This window comes from Gadus macrocephalus, chromosome 16 (genome assembly GCF_031168955.1).
Source record: "Gadus macrocephalus chromosome 16, ASM3116895v1".
NCBI classification, from domain to species: domain Eukaryota; kingdom Metazoa; phylum Chordata; class Actinopteri; order Gadiformes; family Gadidae; genus Gadus; species Gadus macrocephalus.
The window spans coordinates 5034069-5057259 of NC_082397.1; the positions used below are offsets into that span (position 1 = coordinate 5034069).

General features: G+C 45.4%; 1 protein-coding gene across 1 annotated transcript in view; it reads right to left on the minus strand.

The window, feature by feature from the left end:
* Nucleotides 1-717: 717 nt before the first annotated feature.
* The window catches only part of LOC132473919 (rho GTPase-activating protein 42-like), a 41469-nt gene continuing 18995 nt past the window's right edge, over nt 718-23191 (minus strand). The window contains exons 2-4 of the mRNA XM_060074276.1: nt 21913-22008; nt 16494-16555; nt 718-943 (exon numbers count right to left, since the gene is read on the minus strand). Coding sequence (XP_059930259.1) covers nt 821-943; nt 16494-16555; nt 21913-22008 — 281 coding nt within the window. The 3' untranslated portion in view covers nt 718-820. The remainder of the gene's footprint in view (nt 944-16493; nt 16556-21912; nt 22009-23191) is intronic.

Genomic DNA, 23191 nt, shown 5'->3' on the forward strand with positions numbered 1-23191 from the left:
GGAGTTTGGAAGAGGAAGCCATTAAGGGGAAGTGGTGAGGAGAGGCCCCGAGAGTGACACTGGCTCTGGCTTTTAAAGAAACATCTTGTAAACAGAGGGAATGGGAGCAATAACACTGGGACTGTGATGGAAAGAGAGAGAGAGAGGGAGAGGGAGAGGGAGAGGGAGAGAGAGAGAGGGAGAGAGAGAGGGGGAGGGAGGGAGGGGAGGGAGGGAGGGAAGGGAGGGAGGGAGGGAGAGGAGAGAGAGAGGAGAGAGAGAGAGAGAGAGAGAGAGAGAGAGAGAGAGAGAGGAGAGGGAGAGGAGGAGAGAGAGAGAGAGAGAGAGAGAGAGGAGACGAGAGAGGGAGGGAGGGAGGGAGAGAGAGAGAGAGAGAGAGAGGGGAGAGGGAGAGGGAGAGGAGGGAGAGGGGAGAGGGAGAGAGACAGAGACAGAGAGAGAGAGAAGAGAGAGAAGAGAGAGGGAGATTTGCGATAACTTGAGTAGGGCCCCGACAAGAAATGGGACACGGCAAATGGAAATGAAAAAAAAGTAACAAGAAAGAGATTGATGTTTCCCTTCCACAGCCGAGAGGAGAAATGTTGTCTTTAGTCCACCGCTCATATAACATGATAGTCCAACATTTTACATTTCGTCTTTGGACATTCGGCTCTACTTTACAACCAGGAGAAACAAAAACAACTGACAATTATAAGTCTAGTACGACCAAATCTATGTCCAACGTGGTCCCATTTAAAGAGGCGAGTACGGTGGTGGTTCCACGTGTTGGGTAGTTACATCTACAGCATCCACATCCTGCACCATGGGGGCGGGGGTGGAGTCAACATAGGGGCGCGGGGTTGGATGTGCACGTGAGTGGGCGGGGTCTTGCCTTGGCAGCTCCAATCTGCTCCTTTCGGAACTTCTCCAACGGCGTGATGAGCACGTCGTCGGCGTTCTGGATCTGAAGAGCAGATAAAAACAACAATCAAATAAAATAGGTAACACTTTACATAAGGTACATTGATTAACGTTAGTAAATGCAGTAATAAGCATTAGCATAGGTCATTCAAAGTTAACTAATGGTCTTATCTAATGGTTCATGGCAACTAAGGATATATACGGCATTAGCCAACACTAATGCAATAATAATGCCAATTATTGCATTCGATAATGTTTATGAGCGGTAAATGAATGCACCCTAAATGATAGCGTTACCAAAGAAAACATAGCACACAGGAAAGCTAGACAACAGATGCGCAAACAAGATTGAGGACAGACAAAGACGATTGACTATTCAAAATGGTGCAGGCGCTTTTATCCAAAGCAACTTAGAATCCAGACACAGGTCTTTAAGGAGCAAGCCCCTGGGCATCATGGCCCCTAGGGGTACCCTAGGAAGCCTGCAGGTAGACTGTGGACCACGGGGCCAGCCCTAGATCACAACTTCACTGCCCTACCCTCTATTACCTGGGGTAAAATAAGATTATTGAATAATTCATTAGCTATTGATTGGTCTGGTCTGTGGTTCCGTCTGTCCGTCTACCACTCTGTCTGGTCTACTGTCTGTGTAATACCCTCACATTTCTTCTTCTTTCATCACACGGGGTCGGCCATAACGGCAAATCGATCGGGGGACTCTTCCAGCGGAAAAGGACCACATTTATTCGTTCATGTCTTCTGACCAGCTGACCGCGGTCATTATTCTGTCTGGGTTTCTCTGCAGTGCGGTAAGGCGCTGCCGAAACAACGACCCAACAAACACATACGCCCTACTGGATGATGTTGGTCAATGTTGGCCAACGCTGGTTCATCATGGTCACAGACAAAAACAACCACCGAACCATATCCTGGCCCGGGCCCGATGCCCGAAGTGTTTTGCTGTTTTTTGTCGGGGCAGTGTGCAAGCAACCTTTGAAACAAATACAGTGGGTAGCACGGATAGATGTACTCAACAAAACCCCTTTTATTAAAGCATAAATCTGAGGTGAAATACGACAAAGAGCAGGAAATGGGGGCTGGTGGGGGGGAGGCTGTAGTGGCCGGGGTATTTGACCCGCAGCCGAGAGATTCTAGCGTCCAACCCCAATTTTAGTCTAACCTGTAGTTATCTTGACGCAAGATTCCCTAACCCCTAGCTGTTCCTTAATTACATGCACTTAAATGAACCGTAAGACGCTTTGCAGCTAAATGGCTAACTGTAACGGTAAACAGTAAATGACGATGAGTTCCACGCCGGCAGAATCCCCGAAATGTTTCCATTTTAACAGTTCTGTCGGCACAATCCCTGCACACCCCCACCTGGGTGGCTCATAAAGCGGAGCGGGCGGGGGGGGGTGGGGGTTGGGGGCTGGGGGAGGTAAGAGTTTCCACCCAGGCCTCCCTCACATAGATAACAGCTGATATATGGGGCCAATTACAGCCCCTGCTCAGACCCGTTTCCTAAACGGGCCGGGAACAAGTAGTTCATCCACGTTTAGCCAAAGTGACTGGGAGGGAATTATTTGAGATGGGTGTCATTACGGAGCCGGTAGGTGGAGGGGGGGGGGGGGGGGGTGGAGGGCATCCGGCTCAAGGATGCCGGCGTGTCGACGTGGGAGACTTTGGGAATCGAACAGACAACCTTTCAGCCTGGGAGTCACTGACTAGACTAGACTGGCCGGTATCACCATAATCAATCAGACACACAGGTGACATCCCCTCTGGTGCCTGGGTTTGGCTTTGATGTTCGGTGTGTGTGTGTGCGCTAGGGAGGGGGAGAAGGGGAAAAGAGAGAGATAAAGAGAGAGGGCCGATAGAGCAAGATAAGAGGGAGAAGTGGGGGGGGAGAGAGAAGAGGGAAGTCATCACGGGCATGGCCTTTAGCATGATTTAGGGTGTTATTCTGTAGGCTGAGTATGTGTGATAAACTAAAGTCTGATCTCTATCACCCACCTAAAGTACCTGGGCTATATCACAAGAATAAAATACCTGTACTATCTCAGCTGTCACTGAGACGGACTAGTAACTTCCTGGACAGCATCATATCCCTCTCTCCCCATTTCTCTTGCCTCTCGCTCTCTTTATCCATTACCCTCTCTCTCTCTCTCTCTCTCTCACTTTCGCCTGCTTGCTTGAACGCTGTCCCTCTCTTCTTCTATAAAGCGCCAGCTCGCTTTTACGATCCAAAGGAGGATCAGGCAGAGTTTTGGTTCTGGTACATAAATCTGTCCATCTTCAAAACAGAGTAGAGCCAGGGTCTGTCAACACACCAAACATCTCCTCTTGCCTCCACACCCAATACTGGAGCATAATCACAGAGCGCTTTCAATTCTTCAATCTTTAAATCACTGAGGAATTAGTTCTCTAGAATTCATTATGTTTATGAGGCTGTAGGAGTGTGATTGTACACACCGTTTATAAACTGAACTGAAACTAGGAGGATAGGGCCATACAGATAGTCATGGGAATCAATAGTCGAACATAGCTGTAAACCAGCAGACATAAAGGGTGTACACACAAGTACAAATAAGCATAGACACATACAAGCAACGACCCCTTACATTTCCTTTGTCAAACCATTCTTTTGTGACACATAGCATGACAAAAGAACACTACCTTGACATGTTTTTTCACTTGTCAGCGCAACTTTATAGCTGCATTTAACCCATTAAACTCAGTTCATGTCTATGTCTCGTTTATGAAACGTTATTGAATTAAAAAGGATGATATCTCAGATTAGTATTCAATAGGCTTTGTAGGATATGGAGCTCTATAGGCACCATGATTGTTGTCAGATAATGTTTCAAAAGTTCAACTTTAACTGCCAGGTAAAGTACAACCAAGTTCAGCCTGTGAGGCGCAACGGAACACAGGTGCACATTGTGAGTGACATTAACTTGTCCGCCTATAATTGCCCACTTCATTCTCCCGCCTGCAGGCGTACGATTGCAAGCGGCGGGCCAGAATGAGTCCTTTCAACGATCAAAGATCCCCCACATCGGTTCGTGCCAATTAATTTCCAATAAGCTGGGTTTTTTTTTTTTGCCGGAGTTTCACATTCCGACTGGGAGTCAGACGTTGGTGTGTTTCATGGGAAGGGCCGAATGGATTTTGGGTTGAATTTAAACTCGACGTGGCTGCGGCGCGCTGGCCAGGATTAAATCCATGCGTGCGAGCGAGCGTAACGGGGCAGCCGGGCGGACGAGGAACCACAAAGTGGGTTTCGTTACGCGTCTTCACAGGAGGAACGCCAACGCGCCCGCTGGCTCTCCTCCTCCTCCTCACACTCCCACTCCCTGCAGCCACTTCCTCCCCCGGTCAGAATATCATCAGATCAGAAGGATCGCTGCATGGAGGGTTCACACACACCCCCACCCACACCCACACACACACACACACACACACACACACACACACGGCAATGGGCACGCAGTGGGGGTTACCCCTGACACCATCTCCTTACTTCATTTCTTAAGGGGTTCATTGTTCTGTGGAGAGGCCTTGTTACTATGGGGTAGATTAGGGGAACATCAATTGTCTAGATTTGATGGTAGATCCCTAGTATTTTGTCCATTCCATTTGGAGGGATTCATTTAAAAAAAGTAGTTCTTAAAAGTATTTTTTCTATATATGATGGTTTTATAAAAGTTAGATAGTACAGCTTCTATCTGAGAGAGTTTAATGTTATAATGTCAATGTGTCTTGAATACTTTTAATGTACAATTATCATGGTCTTAAAAATATCCATAACGAAGTGGATCAAAGAAGGAGAAGACATGGTTCCCAGAACAGTGTGAGTGAGATCAGGTTTCAGTTCAACAGAATGTACTATTCACAGTTCCAGTTCACCTTTCACAACAGAGCCTTACACATAACTCTGAGGGGAAAGTGAAAACATATCAGGCTGAAGCTTCCTTCAGTCCACTTTCTAAACATTTGGACTCTTGTTACTAGGGAATTGTTTAGTGAAACTGTCAAGAGATAGGCAATGCTTCCTAAAGACTGAGCTTTGAAGTTGTCTTGGAGACTAAGCTTAAGGTTTCTAATATTATAACAGTGTTTACTGTGAGACTTTTATGGCGTTTCACTTAAATCTATTCAGAACTTTTCGTGTGAATCCTAGAGACGGTTAAATTCGGTCAGTTCAATTCCTCAAGCAAAGATCAATCTTAAAAGTCCCAGAAGGTCACTGGGGAGGAAGAGGATCCGGGCTGTCACAACTAAACATTTCACTTCTAGTTTATTAAAATGCAGTTGGAACCGCTTCTGCTACAACTCAGCTAGTCATGATTCAAGAAAAGCACCACGCTTATGGCCTTATTACACATTTTAATGTTGACAAAATATTGATATATCTCCTATACTTTCACCTGTGTAAATTGAGTTTATGCACTCAATTTATTGTTAGACACTCTGGATAAAAGTGTCCACCACATTGAATATATTTATAAGGTATTCATCTATAAATGATTACTATTAATAGTACATAGTATTTTCTCATGAAAAAAAACAACCAAATCAACCGAATGGATTGTAAATTTGTATTTATTTATTAATAATAATAATGATAATAATAACAGTATTAGAATTATTATCATCATTACAATATTGTTATGAAGTCCAAGTAAAATGGTGTACTCAAAAAACATCCACCCAATGAAATATATATAATTTCATCACAAGATGGTTCTAACTTCATAATGCTATTGAAAATAGTACAACTGGGGGTCATTAAATTGAAGTTGATGGTAATTTAATAGCGGCGTATCAGACAGTGTTCCCTTTCTCTCAGACATTTTAACCTCGTATTTGGTCTTTAAATGTCATCTCCCCGGCTCATAATCAATTCGGTCTACAAAACAGGACGATAAGTCAATATCTTTATATGGCCATTCAATACCACTCAGACTGTAAGACCCATAATATTGAACTATTGCCCCGTGCTTGGATTATGCCAGACAGCAGTCCTCAGACAACAGAAAAATGAATTACACCTGCGTCAAATACATCCCGTAATACACCTCTACACTCAGACATACCGAGGGCGCAACCTGTCTTCCGATCAATACGTCAAAATACAACAAGCGGTTGTTATGAATCCAGTGCGTCGCTGTAAACCGTGTCACTGCACGTTGCTTACAGGCTTGATACAATTATGGATTTTTTATTATCCAAAGATAACAAGAAATCTAGCATCGTTATGATACAGCCTGTTCCGGTCAAATATTTGACATAGCCATCTGTCCAGTCCAGTATGCCTCTGTTGTGTAGTTTGGCCGCGGTAATGTAAATGTTTACGGTTCTTTAGAGACCCAGAGTATATTCGAATGTAGCCATGTCTTAGCCCCGATGCTAATTGGCAGGTTTGCAGGTGTGTGTGTGTGTGCGTGTGCGTGCGCGTGTGTGTGTGTGTGGGTGTTAGCAGAAGGCTCGATTGCCTTGTAGATTGCCTAAATAGGATGAGGCTCCAGACTGTGGAAAACACGTTGCAGTAAACCTTCTTAAAATTCAGAGGAAGAGTATAAACAACAACAAGAAAAGTGTCCCTTTCAAATGCCCATGACCTGCCTAAACACTCAAGGTTAAAAATCCTCCAGGCTGAGAACTAGTGGAGCTAGCAAGCAGTGTTTTGCATTATTGTAATTGGTTAGACACATTTCTTCGAGTAGCAAACTCCATGCTGGGGAGGTCCTCTATTGAAAATACCTGGTCACGATCAAATGACGGTTGACCAATGACAACATATTAATTGTCCTATTCTCGCAATATTGAACACTTATGTCGGAATCGCCAGTATTGGCTAACAGTGCATGTCTCAACTCATGTTGCAACACTTTGTGGACGGTTGGAGGTTTTGGGCCAGTCCGTTGGCTTGGGATTGCGGTGTTGCGTCGTCTCAGAGCTAGCCAGACGGTCTTCCAAATTTCTATTAGACACCATGAAATGAAATGTTATTTTGCACCTCCCAACATATCATATTTTCGTATTTATATATCATCACATCGTTTCATCATATTTACATCCGAATCGAATAAACATAACTTTCGAGACGATATGTCTGATGATATTCGAACAATTCAACCAGTAATATTACAACACATCTTCCTCCCCACTCTTGCTTGTGTAACTGTTACACAATATAAACACATTTATTAGTCATTTGAAGCTCAGTTGAACTTTTGAAACATTATCTGACAAGTTATTTGAAGCTCACATTGAAGCTCAGCTAGTTGCATTTGGGGATGAGTTTCTTTCATGGAAGATATGCTCTGCGTGCCTCTTCACCTTGAAAATAAATTTCAAGAAATCCTTCTAAGCACCTCTTTCTGGCAGGGCTACCAAAGGTGTGATACATGCTCAAACATACATTTGACATTTATTTTAATCTGCAATAACCTCATTACAAAAAGGATCAGCATATGTAACCTGACCTTCATTGTCCTGAAATTCATCACGGCTGCAAATATACAGCAGCACCCAATTATAATATCATCAGCATTTACACATTTAAAAACCAAAATCGGAATGAGTATTGCCCATTAAAGGGCAGCTGCTGTAAGATGTGTGCCGTGATTCATGAATGTAATGAACCTGTAAAATGCATTGTAAACATAACGGCCTCATTGTGATGGATCAAAAGCTCCCGTTGCTCATCAACTTCGCAATGTGACCTTTAAAAATACAGACCTACGATGATGGCCCGAGTGTGTGTGTGAGTGAGTGAGTGAGTGAGTGAATGAGTCCGAAAACACCCAGATGCAAGCTTAACATCACACTAATATAAAAACAAACACATACTACTAACTTGCTGCAACTGAAAACCCAATCACATTACGCGCGCGCGCATGCGTGCGTTTGTGTGTGTGTCCGCATATTGTGTGTGTGAGTGCTTTTGTGTGCATAGTAGGCATTTGTATGTGTGCATGCCCAGGCATGTGTGGATTTGCACGCGTGCAAGTTTATGTGGAGTGAGTTTGCACGGGGAAAGCAGTTGACTGCAGCTTTGCAGCAGTTCAAATCATTACACGGTGCAGCCACAGCATCTAATATAATTTCAAACTTCTTATTGATTATTGGTACAACTTTTATCAGCACACAATAAAGGAGCTATTCAGGCCAAAATATATGGCAACATTAACTGAAAATAAGTGTCATTTTTTTCTAGATGTTTTGCGGGGCCTGGAAATGATAGTGCTGAGGGTGTTTATGGAGGAGAAGCCATTTGTAATTGTGTCTGAATTCACTGTGTTGCTTGGGAAAAAAGCGTCTGCAAAATGACTAAATGAAAGCCAGGAAAGTATTTGGACACTGGCTATGTCTCACTTCCTCAGGGACATGAAATATTGTTGTTTTCAACACGAATGCTTCCAAATCTATGGTTGACATTGAACGTTTAAACTGACATTTTTAATAGCCTTCTTTGTGACAAGGGACGGGTTTGTTTGGAAGCAGCCCCTTTCATTCTCTCAGACAGGCTCTAAGAAGGCTAGGCGTTGTATATCTGACTTTAGAGTTCAGTCCCGGAACAAGACCCATACACCAGTTAATAAATAAAAACCAACAAAGGAGCAAGCCTCAGAGAAACAAGTCAAAGACTTCCATGACATTTAATCCAAAAACATCTAATCCGATAAACGACAGTTTATTTCCCTTTCCTTTCTATTCCTTCAGTAACTATCTCGGAGCCTAAGGTTTTGCATCTTAACTTCTGTTTAGCAGCTACAGAGACGGAGCTTTCCCCAAGAACAAGGGACCCCCCCCCCCCCCCGGTCTCTAACTATACAGCCCTCATTTTAACGCCACCAGCAAAATAATGATCCTAACAGATCCTAGCAACCATGGCTGACAGGCAGCCAGTTTTATAAAACTGTGGATGAGTATATAGTGAACCTTGATCTGACTATAAATTTATAGTCAGATCAATCATATATCTATTTATATGTTGAACATAAACATTGTGTGTGTGTGTGTGTGTGTGTGTGTGTGTGTGTGTGTGTGTGTGTGTGTGTGTGTGTGTGTGTGTGTGTGTGTGTGTGTGTGTGTGTGTGTGTCACCGTGGGATCCAGTTCCGACTTATGTCATTCGAAAGATATTCAAAACCCCCCTTAAGCAACCAGTCCTCCCACACACACGACCAGTCTGTCTCAACCAGTAAACTAAAAAAAAAGAAAGAAAAAGCCTTCCGCCCCTGAAATATGTGACCTTAGGACGGATGTGACCACACACACACACACACACACACACACACACACACACACACACACACACACACACACACACACACACACACACACACACACACACACACACACACACACACACACACACACACACACACACACACACACACACACACACACACAGCTAGAGAAATGGGTCAGCCGCTCTGTGATGATATAGCTGGGCCAGATACTGTTGTCCCTAAGGAGGAGGGATGGTGGGGTGTGTGTGTGTGTGTGTGTGTGTGTGTGTGTGTGTGTGTGTGTGTGTGTGTGTGTGTGTGTGTGTGTGTGTGTGTGTGAGAGAGAGTAACAGAGCTTGTTTATCAGGATGGATCCCCCTGTCCCCTGGCAGGGCTCACCTTTACCAGACACACTCCGTGCACCTCTGCGCGGTCGAGATGACCCGAGTGGGTCTTTCGCAGGCGAAGACAAAGCGAGGTGTGCGAGGGAGTGCGTTTGATGTGTCTGCGTTTTGGCGGGAATCTGGAGGAATGATGATGACGATGGTGATGGTGATGACGATGTGTGTAAGGTATATGTGTGTGTAGTGATTGTGGGCAACACTAAACTAAGCTTAATGTTAGCCACCAAGAGTTTTCAGTGGAAATCTAGACAGAAAACGAAAAAAAATCCAAACTAATTATGCGTTAAAAATTAATGTTGTTGTACCGGCAAGACAGAGAATCCGAGACTGAAGACAAAACACATAATCTGTACTGTTCCCTATAATACTCTGCCATTTGGCAGGAGGATTACCTAGCTGTCTAAACACAAAGTGGTTAGGCTCTTTTTGTGTGTGTGTTGCATGTGTGTGTACGCCATGTGTGGGTGTGTGCGTGTATGTGTGTACTGTGTGTGTTTGTGTGTTATGTTTGTTATTTGTGTTATGTCTGTGCAATGTGTGTGTGTGTGTGTGTTTACTCTGTGTATGTGTGTTTAATTGATCGTGTAGGTGGGTTGTGTGTGTGTATTTTTGTATCTTATAGCTTATTGTAGGAAGCACATTACGCCATTCACACAACTTGAGCAATGAGTACCTTGTCATCAGCAACTGAAACAACCACATGGCCGAGGTCGACATGGGCACGAGATGCTACCCAACACGTAGCATGTAGCACGTAGCCTGTAGCTAGTCAGCACGTGATGGAGGTCGAGTAAGTATCAATTGAAAGGCAACTAGCCGAGCTTCACAGTAGCACATGAGCCTTGAGACTGTGTCGTTTTTCTCCCTTTTTTCCCCCCCATTCTTTTTCTCCTTTCATTTTACTTTATTTTATCTTCACGCAACCGGCTGGAGGCTTGTGGGAAGAATGGCTGCCTTTGTTTTGCTAAGGTATGCCAGGGTCAGCGGGGGATTCTCCATTTTACGGCCCAGGGAGCTTGGCTTGTTCTCGGGCCGTCAGAACGATGCTGTAGGAACGACTGAGGCAGGAGAGCCAACAAACAAAACCTAAAAGAAACACACAACCCAACAGACATATTCCGTGGAAATGGGTGGAAATCGTCGGGCCGCAGATTAATCAGCTCATCCCTGTGTTTTTGCCGGTGGTTCGGGAAGAAAGACGTAAACAGTGCTTAATGAAAATTCTCGCTCGCCATGGGAAATAAAGAGGGGATGACAGGACAGGAAGTGAAGCGGCGGCCCCCTGGGAACCGTGGCGGGGACTTTGACGTTCCCTCCGAAAACACCAGAGCGGGATCTAACAGAGCTGTGATTTGTTTTGTCGGGAGGAAGATGAAAGAACGGTGAACGCTTGCAACATGAGCGTACCTTTAAAGAACAGCTCCAACCACTGCTGCGCAGACTCTAGTCACATAGAAAATATGAAACATTTTCTATTCCGCAACTGTAGATTCTCCAGATATTGTTATGACAGCTACCCTGTGATTTCTAAAATGGGTTAACTGACAGCGCGGAAACAAGTAAATGTCAAATTGTTCTGAAACACCGGTTACTGAAAGAACTTACCATGCGTTGTTCCGGTAAAGGGTCAGGGGTCATGATTACGGTGGTTTCGAAAACACGTATCAAACCTGTACCAATCATGTACCAAAGGATATGAGCTGGCGTTGGTAATTAGTAGCCATGGCAACAGATGATGGGCATCCAGTTTCCAGGCATCCAGCTTCCAGGCACTGTACCACTGACCGCAAGCAGCTTCATATTCATATTCAGGAATATGCATATTCATGCATATTCACAAATATGAATATTCATGCATATTTATTCAAAATCGTTTCTTCAGCATTGCATCTTCTCGGTTTGCATTGAATTGTCATTTGTATTATATTTAGAACACATATTCAGGACATAGGTACGATATGATATTTAAATAGTGCTGCCATGTTGTTTATTTGTATCCTATTCATTTGCGGGCTATAAAATATGGGCATTCAAGCACGAGCCATTCTAAACACGAGCCAAAACACAGTGACCTTTACTCTGGCCCGTTATAATGACGGGAACAAAGGGAGAAGTGGGAGAGAGCAAGAGAAAAAGGCCTATTTTCATCCTGGCCAGAGAGAGAGAATCACTAAAGGTTTCCTCCCATGAGGGAGGGGGGGGGGGGGGCAACCCGTCATCACCTCCACTCACACGCCAACTACAGGCTGAGCCCCGTCTGAAACCAACCAGAACCAATATCTCTCTGTCCATCTCTCCCCCTCACCCAACACTCATCTCTCTCTCTCTCTCTCTCTCTCTCTCTCTCTCTCTCTCTCTCTCTCTCTCTCTCTCTCTCTCTCTCTCTCTCTCTCTCTCTCTCTCTCTCTCTCTCTCTCTCTCTCTCTCTCTCCTCTCTCTCTCTCTCTCTCTCTCTCTCTCTCTCTCTCTCTCTCTCTCTCTCTCTCTCTCTCTCTCTCTCTCTCTCTCTCTCTCTCTCTCTCTGCCCCAGTTTTCGTCTTTTCCTCTGCCCCATCTCTTTCTCTCCCTATCTCTCTCATCCATCTCTCTCTCTCCCCTACACCTCACCCGTATCCCAACCCCTTTCTCTCGCCCGACCTCTCTCCCCACACTCTCGCCCTATCGCTCTCTCCCCTCTCCCTTCAGCACCCTCTCTCGCTCTCGCTCTCTACCTCCGTTTCCTCTGCTGAAAGGCGTAGCGCCAGGGGAATTAGAGCAGGATCCTCTGGAAAAAGAAAGAATCCAATAAGTCATCCCGAGGAATAACACGAGCAATCAGCCGGTGTACAAGCAAGAGAGGTTCTCGGCCCCTGGCTTCTCGCCAAGCACACACACACACACACACACAATCAAAGGCTTGGAGGTGGACGAGGCCTGCAGAAACATTGGCCAGAACCAGCCAGAACCTGCCACCAGCGATGCTACCGCCTTGGATATAAGCTGGTTAAAGAGACGCGGGGGGGGGGGGAGTGGATGTAATTTGAGACAAAAATCCTTCCCGCTCACTCTCTCTTCACAGGGTTCACAGGGTATGGTGCGTGCGCGCGTGCGTGCGTGCGTGCGCGCGTCCTCAGTCTGAAGCAAGACTATTTTTAGCCCAAAGATGTGGTCCAGATGTGAGAATGGAGAGCTGGCGGGGGAGGGGTGCGGGGGGGCTTCAGATCAGAAGGTGCCGCCGTAAGTCACAGCCCATAAATTAAGATCAACATTTAACAAACGCCACGCTTTCGTTTCTACACTTTCTCCTCTCTTCCCTGCGTCTGGCTACCGCTGGCGCATCTGTGCTCCGTTTAACCACTACCGTTCCAACTTACAAATAGACCTGCCATCTGCCGACTATTTCGGTATAAGCAGCCCAGCGGCTGCTGGGGTGTAAATTCTCATGTGATTATCGGGCATGATTCAAAGACGCTCCGCTATTGTATTGTTAAAACCCACCTCACACTTTGTAGCAAATGTGTTAGTTATGAATAACTCGATGGGTGGCTTAGCCCAGAATGTCTTTCATGCAATGTCGTTCCGAGACGCATGAATACCTCAGCTTTTTTTTTCGCCCCCGGCCATAAATAATGAGACCCTGGAGGAATATAGTTGGATACAGACGATTCCTGGTAAACACTGAGAATTTACTTTGAACAATTTGCATTGTTCTCCTGGCATCGCCGTGTGATAAAAAGGCATCTCGCCAAACTGAGTTAAGGTACTTTGCCGTGTCAGCGCGTGTGATGCACTTCACCTCGACCCCCCCTGCTTGTTAAATCAAGGGCCTCGCTCTTTCATATCATTTGTGATAATAGGCTGATAAATATGCACTAGTGCACACATGCTTTGTAAATCCTGCTTCTTGCCAATTAGGCACACCTCCCCTCCTCTTTGCATCCCATCATTCCACTCATGAAGTCCCGCCATATCTCATCCCGCATGTTAAACAGGCCGTCCCTTCCGTCCCCTGCATGTTGATCGGGATTCCCACCGAAACACCCCCAGGGTCTGTCTCACATTCACCCCGAAAAGCGATGATTGTGATTGCTCCTCCGTCGTACAACCTCGGCGTAGATGAAAGGCCGGGGACCAACATGTGCTGCTATTGTTGCCGTTATTCGACGTCCAGACGGACCGTCACCCTTTCTCTTCGTGGTGAAAACTGAAAAGCTGCTTCTGTGCCGAGCACCCCCCCCCCCCCGCTGATAAACACAACACACAAGGCGTAACAAATCACCGTCACGAGAGCGAAGACACAACACGCGGAGCACACGACAGAAGGTCTTTTGTTCTGCTGGCTCAACCCACAAACAGGCTAACCACGTGGGGGAAATGCCTTACAGTGACCCTGGTTTGACTCTGGCCCGAAGCTCCACGACTCCCCCCCTCTCAACTCACTGTCCTGTTTCTTAAGTACGTTGGACTTAAGAATTCAAATTCAAACCTCTCTCCACCACAGAGTGTGACTGATGTGACAGACAGACAGACAGACAGACAGACGCTGAGCGAGAGAGAGACGCATAAATTGACCTATCTACCCAGCAAGTGTGAAGGTGGGAGAGTCACAGGGAGACCGTATTCACGAGGGAGAGACATCTGCATCGTACAGGGCAGCAGAGAACCATAGAGTGAAAAACTGTGAGAGAGAGTACATTTGATTTAATACAAAAATAGGTTCCCTTTTTTTGGTTCATCTGCTGGTATGGCAATCTTGGCTTGAATACAACTGAACCTCCCATCATTAACTTCAGGAACAAGGCTGGTAGCCTACTGAATGGTTAAACTCAGTGAACACCAAATCAAAGCAAGTCGTTTACAAATCGCCTATTCGTTGGGGATTTGAAGTTCAAGTATTTAATTGTTTCATTTTCAAATTCTGTACACGTGTGCACACACACACACACACACCTTAATCATCACAAATATAGTTAATAGTTATCACTTTCAAATTCTGTACACGTGTGCACAGCACACACACACACACACACACCTTAATCATCACAAATATAGTTAATAGTTATCACTTTCAAATTCTGTACACGTGTGCACAGCACACACACACACACACACACCTTAATCATCACAAATATAGTTAATAGTTATCACGGCTAAAATCGAAAAGCTAATTATAAAACTGAGATGACTTTGCTGTGCGTCGCCACTAATTACAGAGTCAACCGGGTGACGGTGGCATGCGGGCCGCTCAGGAAACGGTAAACGCCAGCTAATGGCTGAACTGTGAACTCCCTCCGCTTGGAGCTTTGGATCCCTAAAGCCCAAGCGTCTCCCACGCTGGGGCTCTCATTAAGAGCTGCCCGGGTGTTCACAACAACACCTTTAACCTTACGACACTGGGACAGTTTCATCAGCTTCCATCCACGAAAAAAAAGAAAAGAAACCTGACTTTATAGTTTTATCAGACTTGCATGAATGTTTGTGCAATTCAGTATAATAATATTTTACAGTTCAAACTGTATATAATGGGATTCCTTGTGGAGGCAATTATTGAATATTTCCCTGTAAAAAAAATAGAGTAAAATGAGAAACAGGGTACTTTGACCTGACCCTTGCTCCTGGTTGGAGAATTTGTGAAACTACACGCTGTGTAGCTCCTGTATGAACGCTCCTCTGAGATATTGGAGCATGATCTTCTTGGCCAGCATTTCACCTGTCCAAAATTGTTATGATGTTCTTTGGCTTGTTTCAGATATTTTTATTGCATAAGTAACCGCAAAGAGCACAGGCTTTTAGTTTAATCTTACCGAAATGCACATTTCCTCCTTGGTTATTCATTTTTGTGTGTGCATAAAAACACTAAATAAAAATGTAATTCATAAAAGTGTTCATAAATTCATACAAGAGGAGGAGAAAGAGAAAGAATACTTTCTCCATTCATGTTCTATGGATTTGTTCCGTGCATTTGACCCCTCAAAACACGCTGAAAAAGAAGGGCTGACAGCCTGCCACACAGTGTAGCGCCCAGAAACCAATTCTAGTCGTTAGTGCCCTTGTTCATGGTCAGGAGTTTTCTGAATTTATATGAATTGAGTTCTGCCTAACATCTTTCTCTTTCTCTTTTTCCTTTCAGGACCCTCTTTCGCTAACATGTCAGAACCATCAGTCAAATAGATCTCGTATTCCACCTCTCTTTATTGTATGAATGGCCAACATGATCACAGTCAAACTGCCGTTTAAGGGAAAGTAACGTTTATCAAGTAATTCCTATATTAGGATTAATAAAAAAAAAGGGTCAGCTAATAATAACTTTATTTTGAGGTAGGAAAGTAAAAAAATCATATTGCATGCGTTTGTGGCTATTCATACTGCTACTTAAATCCTAAGGATCCTTAGAGAAAGAGGAAGATGCAGAGAGAGAGGGAGAGAGAGGAAGGGGGGGGGAGGATGGAAAGAGAACGAGAGAGAGAGAAGGAGGATAAAGTGGGATATGGAAAGGAGGGGGGAGAGAGAGAGGGTGAGAGAGAGCTCTGCAGTGTCTATCAGTTAGCGTTTTGCGCTCCCCTGCCGTGAAGTCCACATGCACTCCTCACAGCGAGCGCTGGTTACATAGTCACGTGATCACTCCTGGTAACCCCTGACTGTGAGAGTCAAGTACATTGTCACTGACGGTACGGACGTTTCTCTAAACGGATCTCATTAAAAAGGCTGTTACGTCCAGTGCAATGGGTCAAACACTAAAGCAGCATTCTCTACTCTAAACTAAGAGTTAGGAAAATAAGTGGAAAAACAAGAAAACCTGGTTTAATTGGTCCGTTTTTTTAATTTTATGTCAAAGAATGAATGATTATTAATAAGAGGTAGAGGAAAATGAAGCACAAAGTATATATACATAAATAGGAGGTGGAAATGGCAACAGCTACAAACAGCAGTTGGTCAGAGTAACCCCGGAAATAAAAGGCAACTCTTACCAGTCGTCTTCGCTCCTCTTCCACTGTGTTCAAGAGCTGGGAGAACTCCTTGAACGACTGGGCTGAAACAAACAAAAACACCAACAGGATTAATATCACGTTTGGATCGGTCGGTAACAACCCAGATGGATTTGGGCAAAAACAACAACACAATCAAAAAGTGGTACAAAAATACGGTACTTCACAATCGTTTCCATCGATCGAGAAGATGGCTTTCTTCCATCTCCTTGTGCCGCCTTGGCTGCTCTTGATACCCCAGAGAGGCCCCGATATCCGCATCGCCACGGTAACCCAGATCTCATTCAGCGTTGACAGATGTGTTCCATTCCTTTTTATAGCAGGGCCATAACAGTGCCAGATTGTAATGCTATACATGCTAGAAATGTATGCACTCAAGGTATCCTAAGACGCTTTGGGTTGATAAAAGTGTCAAACCAAATGACACATGTCACGATATGCTTTACTCTTCAGCCTATAATGAATACAGCCTTCTGGGGGACTGATGGCAAGGGTGTTTGAATCCCAAATAATACTGGGTTCGATCCCCATGTCCACAGCCTATAACCTGATCCTACATAACCATATTATATTCTACATTATATTAGCTTACAAAGCTGACAGAGTCAATTAGTTGCGTTATCGCAACTAATCATTGTGATTAACAGAAAATTATTCAATCATATTCTGTGGTGCCAACTGTTTATAAAGAAGAATGAGAATAAAGAAAATGCTCAGTTTGATTTTAATGTTATGGGCATCAGATTTAGAATGATTTCATAAAATGTAGCATTTTCTTGATTATTAATTGACTGCTGCCTTTCAAGATAAACTTATTGAAGAAGCCAAAGTCGGGATTGAAATAAACATGAAATTACTGCGCAGGCCTACTCCGATAAAACACATGATCATCATAGCTAGTACTCCAACACCTACATTTAATGTAAGCACAGATCTCCCAGACCGCTGGTTAGCAGACAACCCTCTCTCTCTCTTTGTCTACACTTAGTTCCGATCTCACAGACAGTTAAAACATAAACACAACATTTAATGGTCTCATGCCCTCCCTGCTCATCATGCTTTGCCTCTACTCACCTCTCCTCCTCTCTGATCACCGCAAAGAACGTTTAGCTGAACACACTTCTCTCGGTACATAAATAAATCAAAAAATTGCTGTTCCTGTGTCTGTGGTTTCTTATTCACTTCTCGGAAACCCTTGTAATTCCTGGACACTAACTGTCGGACCAGGTAGGGGTTAAGGTAAGGGCGTCTGGCTAGAGGACGCCTTCAGGTAGACTGCAAAGTGCAAACATCGTGGTTGGAACGCATTACCCTTCATCTTGGAATCCAGCGTTTGTGGTTTTTCCCCTTTTTACATTTTCTAACTTCATATACTGTTCTGTACTTTCTGCTGAAGCACCAAAATGTCCTATCTGGGATTAAGAACCTAGCGACCCATCTTGTCCAACCACTAGACCAGCCTGCCCATGTGGTTCATCCTCCCCCCTTACCAACGCCGTCGTCCCGGCGACAGAGGAGGCCTCCTTCTAATGGCGCCGGGTCCTTTGTCAGCTAACGGCTAACCTAGCGGGGGGGGCTAAAGGCCACAGCTGGTGCTGCTGATGTGGGGACGGGATTAGACTCAGAAGGATGGGAATTGGTGTCAGAGTGGGGTGACCACCTGCATATTACTCACCACTAAATGGGGAGGAGGAGAGGGGTCGTAAAAGAGCTGATGAATCACGGGACGGAATGAGTTTCTGACGCGCTTTACCGGAACGAGAAACTGACAGAAAAGACAGGAGCTGGAAGGAATTTCATTCATGGTTTCATTTGTTTGTCACTGTGTGTTTTTTCTCCTTTCTCATTTTCTGTGTGTGTGTGTGTGTGTGTGTGTGTGTGTGTGTGTGTGTGTGTGTGTGTGTGTGTGTGTGTGTGTGTGTGTGTGTGTGTGTGTGTGTGTGTGTGTGTGTGTGTGTGTGTGTGTGTGTGTGTGTGTGTGTGTGTGGCAGGGGAGAAGGAAACCTTTCAGTCACGTTTCATCGGGGATGATATTTCGTTCCGCGTCAAAAATAAGATTGAATGGGTCATGTCTTTTTTTGCGGTGACCCGCAGGATTTCAGCCCAACTTAAACCTCATCCCGGGATGGTTCCGGGGCAGTGGACAGTGAGCCCAACAGACTGGATCAGTGACCTTCCAAGATCAGGGCTCTGTAACATTTCTAAAAAATTAAAATTTCAATAGCCACATCAATCTTACGACCCCCCATCGATTTCTCTGGACGGCGGCCCTGGAATGAGAATGTCATCGTAGGAAGCCATGGAGGTAAAAATCGATAAAAAGGTCAGGCGAACAAGTCTCGCGGCGTACAGGACTCTGATGCCTTGCGGTCGAGGAGCATCAGAGAGAACCGTGGTTGGACCCCCAACCGCCCCCCTCCCCCCCACCTCCTCCTCCGACAGGGTTGTTCGCTGTGCGTGGGCGCGCTCGTGTCACTAAGAAAGCATCAGCTTTGTTGATGACAATGTTGATTGCAATAGGTTGGTTTTCATCCCGCCTTTTTGTTGGTGTAATCATGATCTGATTTCCTCCCCCCCCCCCCCCCCGAGGGCGGCAGAGGCAGGTGATGCAGATACCAGAGAGATAGCAGAGTTTTAGCCTTCAAAGATGTTCTGTAATGATGTTTTGGAACACTCTTGGCCTCAGGAAAATCATAATCCGACAGGATTACAAAAATGTTTACCCACCCTTTAAAAAGAAGCCTAATCATTTTAGCATTTAACATTTAGTCATCAAAAAACAACCAACGGCACTTTTTGAATTTAGACTGAGTATGTCAGGGTTGCAAAAGAGCTTTGCTTAAATCAACAATTAATTAGGAATTAATTAACTGAAGATGATAAAAAATATACATAAGAAGAAGACATGTGACAAATATATTCATGTCTAATGAGCTGGATTTATGTCGATATGCAACCATAGTAGACGAGAATACTACCTACATGAAAGGGCATCTATACAAGTAGAAAATGTTTCAGAATGAACAGCTCTTGAAAAGAAGTTCAATAAATCGTTTTTTCTTACAGTGCTAAACATAACCTCTTAATCGCTGACATTTCAATTAGTCATACCACTCAACTCACACCATACCCGTGGTTTGAGAAGTTGACATATACTTGATGAACTTGAAGTTAGTGCCAACAGCACGTGCTATAGATCGTGCTACATGGGGACAGCTTTGGTTTACATATCACCCACACACACGCACACACACTTCAGCATCACAGTCCTTCAAGTCACACAGTGTGAAGACGGACAGCAGGGCCGCCGGCGGAACAGGCGTGAATTGTATGCATGGCCTGCCACGTGGCGCTCCAAGCCGCGGAGAGACGGGAGATAATTGTAGTCAAGTGTGGGAACACGGGTTCCCCCCGTGGATCTGGTGGTACACAACACAACGCGCTGGTGATTACGGGCGGCTGCCGTTTAGTGGTTCCGAATGAGGTGTGGCATCACACCTCGTCTCAAAGTACGACGCGTTGGCTAGAGAACGCTGTCGTCGTTCGGTCACGTACACGGATAAAACAACGAGGTTGATGAACGTTGATTTTTCATTTTTGCATCGCATTGATCAAAATGACCTACTTTAATTGGATTCCTTCTAGTCACAATAAGCCTCTTATTTTTTAGCACAGAACAGAGTACAGTACAGTACCTCACAGTACAGAGACGCAGAACAATACGCTCCGGGTGTCACTGGGCACATTTAAGTACATACCCCTGTGTGCGCGCTTCCGTTTTGTCGAACTGTAAAAACATATTATCTGGAATTAACAAGCCCCTATACAAAAAGGAGCAGCAGAGATGACATCAAGTTGTTGACTCTGGAAAGTGAACCTGCTGAGCTGTGTACTCTGCACTACGCTGCATCCACAGCCCTGATTAAACAACCTCCCAAATGAATTGCTTAGCGCCAGCATTACACAGTCAATAAAACTCCAGCCGGCAGATGCCCGTGGCCGTTCGGGGGCCGGTTGGAGACAGGCAGCGTAGGAGGCCGCGGTCGGCACGGTAACCCGCTGGCAAGAAGGACAGTCAGCTTAATAAGCAGCCCTCACTCAGAGCTCCAGCGCTCCTCTTGACCGACCTCCCAGAAAGAGGTGGCTCTCTATGAAATTAAAGTACGCTGAACCTTGTCCGGCCTCCGGGTCATAAGCGGTCATCTTCAACCCTGCGTATCGGGGCAATTAAGTGTTTCCAAACCTGCTGTGCCTCCCATACCCCCAGAGCCCCCTCAGTATGGCATTGGCTCACTCACCCCTTCTCCCACACCAAACCATAAACATTTATCCCTTCAAACTAATAATGCAGTCGAGCATTATGCATCACAATGCATATTATTGACACTGTATTGATCGAGACACGTTTGAGACGGAAAGAGCACATCTATACTCCCACTTCTGGTCCTCCATTTAATGCACCGCAACAATCAACAAATATTATATTTGACAAATTCAACAAAATGTGAATCGATGGGACTTTATCATAATCGTCCCCAAATCTTTAGGAGTAGCCTGTTTAACCTGCCTGGGTATCCCCCAAGGTTATAAGTGCACCTTTGGTGTGGGAAACTCTGCGTCTAAGCACCATGTTGGATGTGGCGCTGTCCGGTGTAAAGGAAGACCGCAGATGGACAGTGTTGCAGCAGCACAGAGCGGCGGGGAATAGGGAGGAACCTGAAGCAGCAGCTGAGTGAGCCAGATGGAGGCACCTGCCCATTAGAGGCCCAGGGAAGCTCTCCGAACATCTGCTTTCACATTCCACCCCGGAGAGGTCCACACCTCCATTAATCTCTGACACGGATCACAATTAGTGCCTCTGATCTTTTCTAAAAAGGCACGAGGAGAAGCATCATAAGCAAATCAATAGCATTAATTATACATGCAGATCTATAGTCACGAGGGCACAATCCTCGTTCCTGGAATTAGTATGCTGGACTTATCTCTCGATACCTTCTCCCAATCAGCCGGGCTTCTTGTCCTACCGTTTCCCCCTGTGGACACCGGCCGGCGACGGCCCCAAAAGAAAAACACACGGATAAAAAAATAAAAAAAGTAGGGGCCACATTGGAGGGCGACCGTCATTTGTTCCAGGAGCGGGAGTCGATATCCGCTCCTGGCTTAAGCCTAATGAGCTTACAGCGGTAGCTTTGGGGAAGAAGCCCCCATCACTGAAGGCGAGGGGCCTAGGGAAATACAGCTGAAAGGTCATAACTGGGGTGACAGTGGAACTAATTGGGAAACTGCAGAGAAAGAAGTGACCCCCCCCCCCCCCCCACACACACACACACACACACACACACACACACCCCACCCTCTGTCCTCTAATCCCCCCGTTCCCTCCTTGGCATCCCGGACTTACCGATGTTCACCTCGTCATCAGTTTCGGCGTCACCTATGCACTCGAACTGGAACTCCTGCAGAGACTGGGAGAACTTCTGGACCGCGGCGGAGAGGTCTGTCAGGGGGGGGGGGGGGGGTAGAAGAATGGAGAATGAAGAACACTTATTATAGAATAGCCATTGTTTTAAGATGCATTTGTTTCTGATATGCAATATCCTATCTTGACATAAAGCCTTCTGGAGCATCCCTTTATCATCAGAAACAACAAACACCTTTTTTGATTTGACTAGATGGAATGGTTCCTTAAACTGAAATTATAACCCCCAGCCTTTCCTGCCTCCAGGAATTCATCGTTCTCCAAAAAATCTATTCTTTACCTCAAGAGGGTTATTTGGTACAGTCAAAGAGTTTGCAGTGCGCAAATGGGCAAACTCTCCGTTCAAACAGGAAGCAATTCCGTCCCCAGCCATGCTTCATGCCGGGGTGTCAGCCCCGCACGCCATCCTACACTGCCGTCTGACTGAATACTCTGTTTGCCCACCATGTCAGAGTTATTAAGTCTCAGAAAATGGCAGTCTTCTGGGAGTGACAATCCCCTGAGAGGCGCAGGCTGTGGGGGAGGGGAGCGTTTGATTTTCAGGACGTCTCTCAATATCATGGCTGGGGCGGCGGTGTCTTTAGACACAAGGGCAGGGCAGCAGACATGTACAGACTACAGAGTGTCAGTCGATTGATCGACATGTTTATCGTGGACTCATGTAATTACAGTTACGCCTGGGGGGAGTCTTGGGGGGGGGGGGGGTAGCATTTGAGATATGTATAATGAACATTCTACTATGTGTGTGTGCACCCGACAATGCAATGGCTGAAACGTGCGAGAGTGCGACCACCGTGGTGCGACCAGCAGTGCTTCTACGGAACACTGCGAGAGGGCCGGCCCTGTGAAGACATCCCAAACCCACGTCCACCTCTCTCCGCGTTTCTTCACACAACCCCTGATGACCTTATTAGTGTAACTTTGGGTCATTGACTAATTTCAAGACTATTTTGGCTTGAAATCTCCGAACGCACTCGTTGCCATAACGACGTTACATGCTGGAAGTGTGAACTTGGTCCCGCAATTAACAGCGTTTAGTTTGAATTAATCTATAACTTTCGTTAAGTACTGCAGTCAACGTTATTATAAAATAATTGTATCATTGTTTCAGTGCTAGTTTGGTCACTAGTGCTAGTTTGAGATTTGATAGCCCGGACAGATTTGGTTAGGGGGTCAGCTGAATATTTGGTCCGCAGACCTC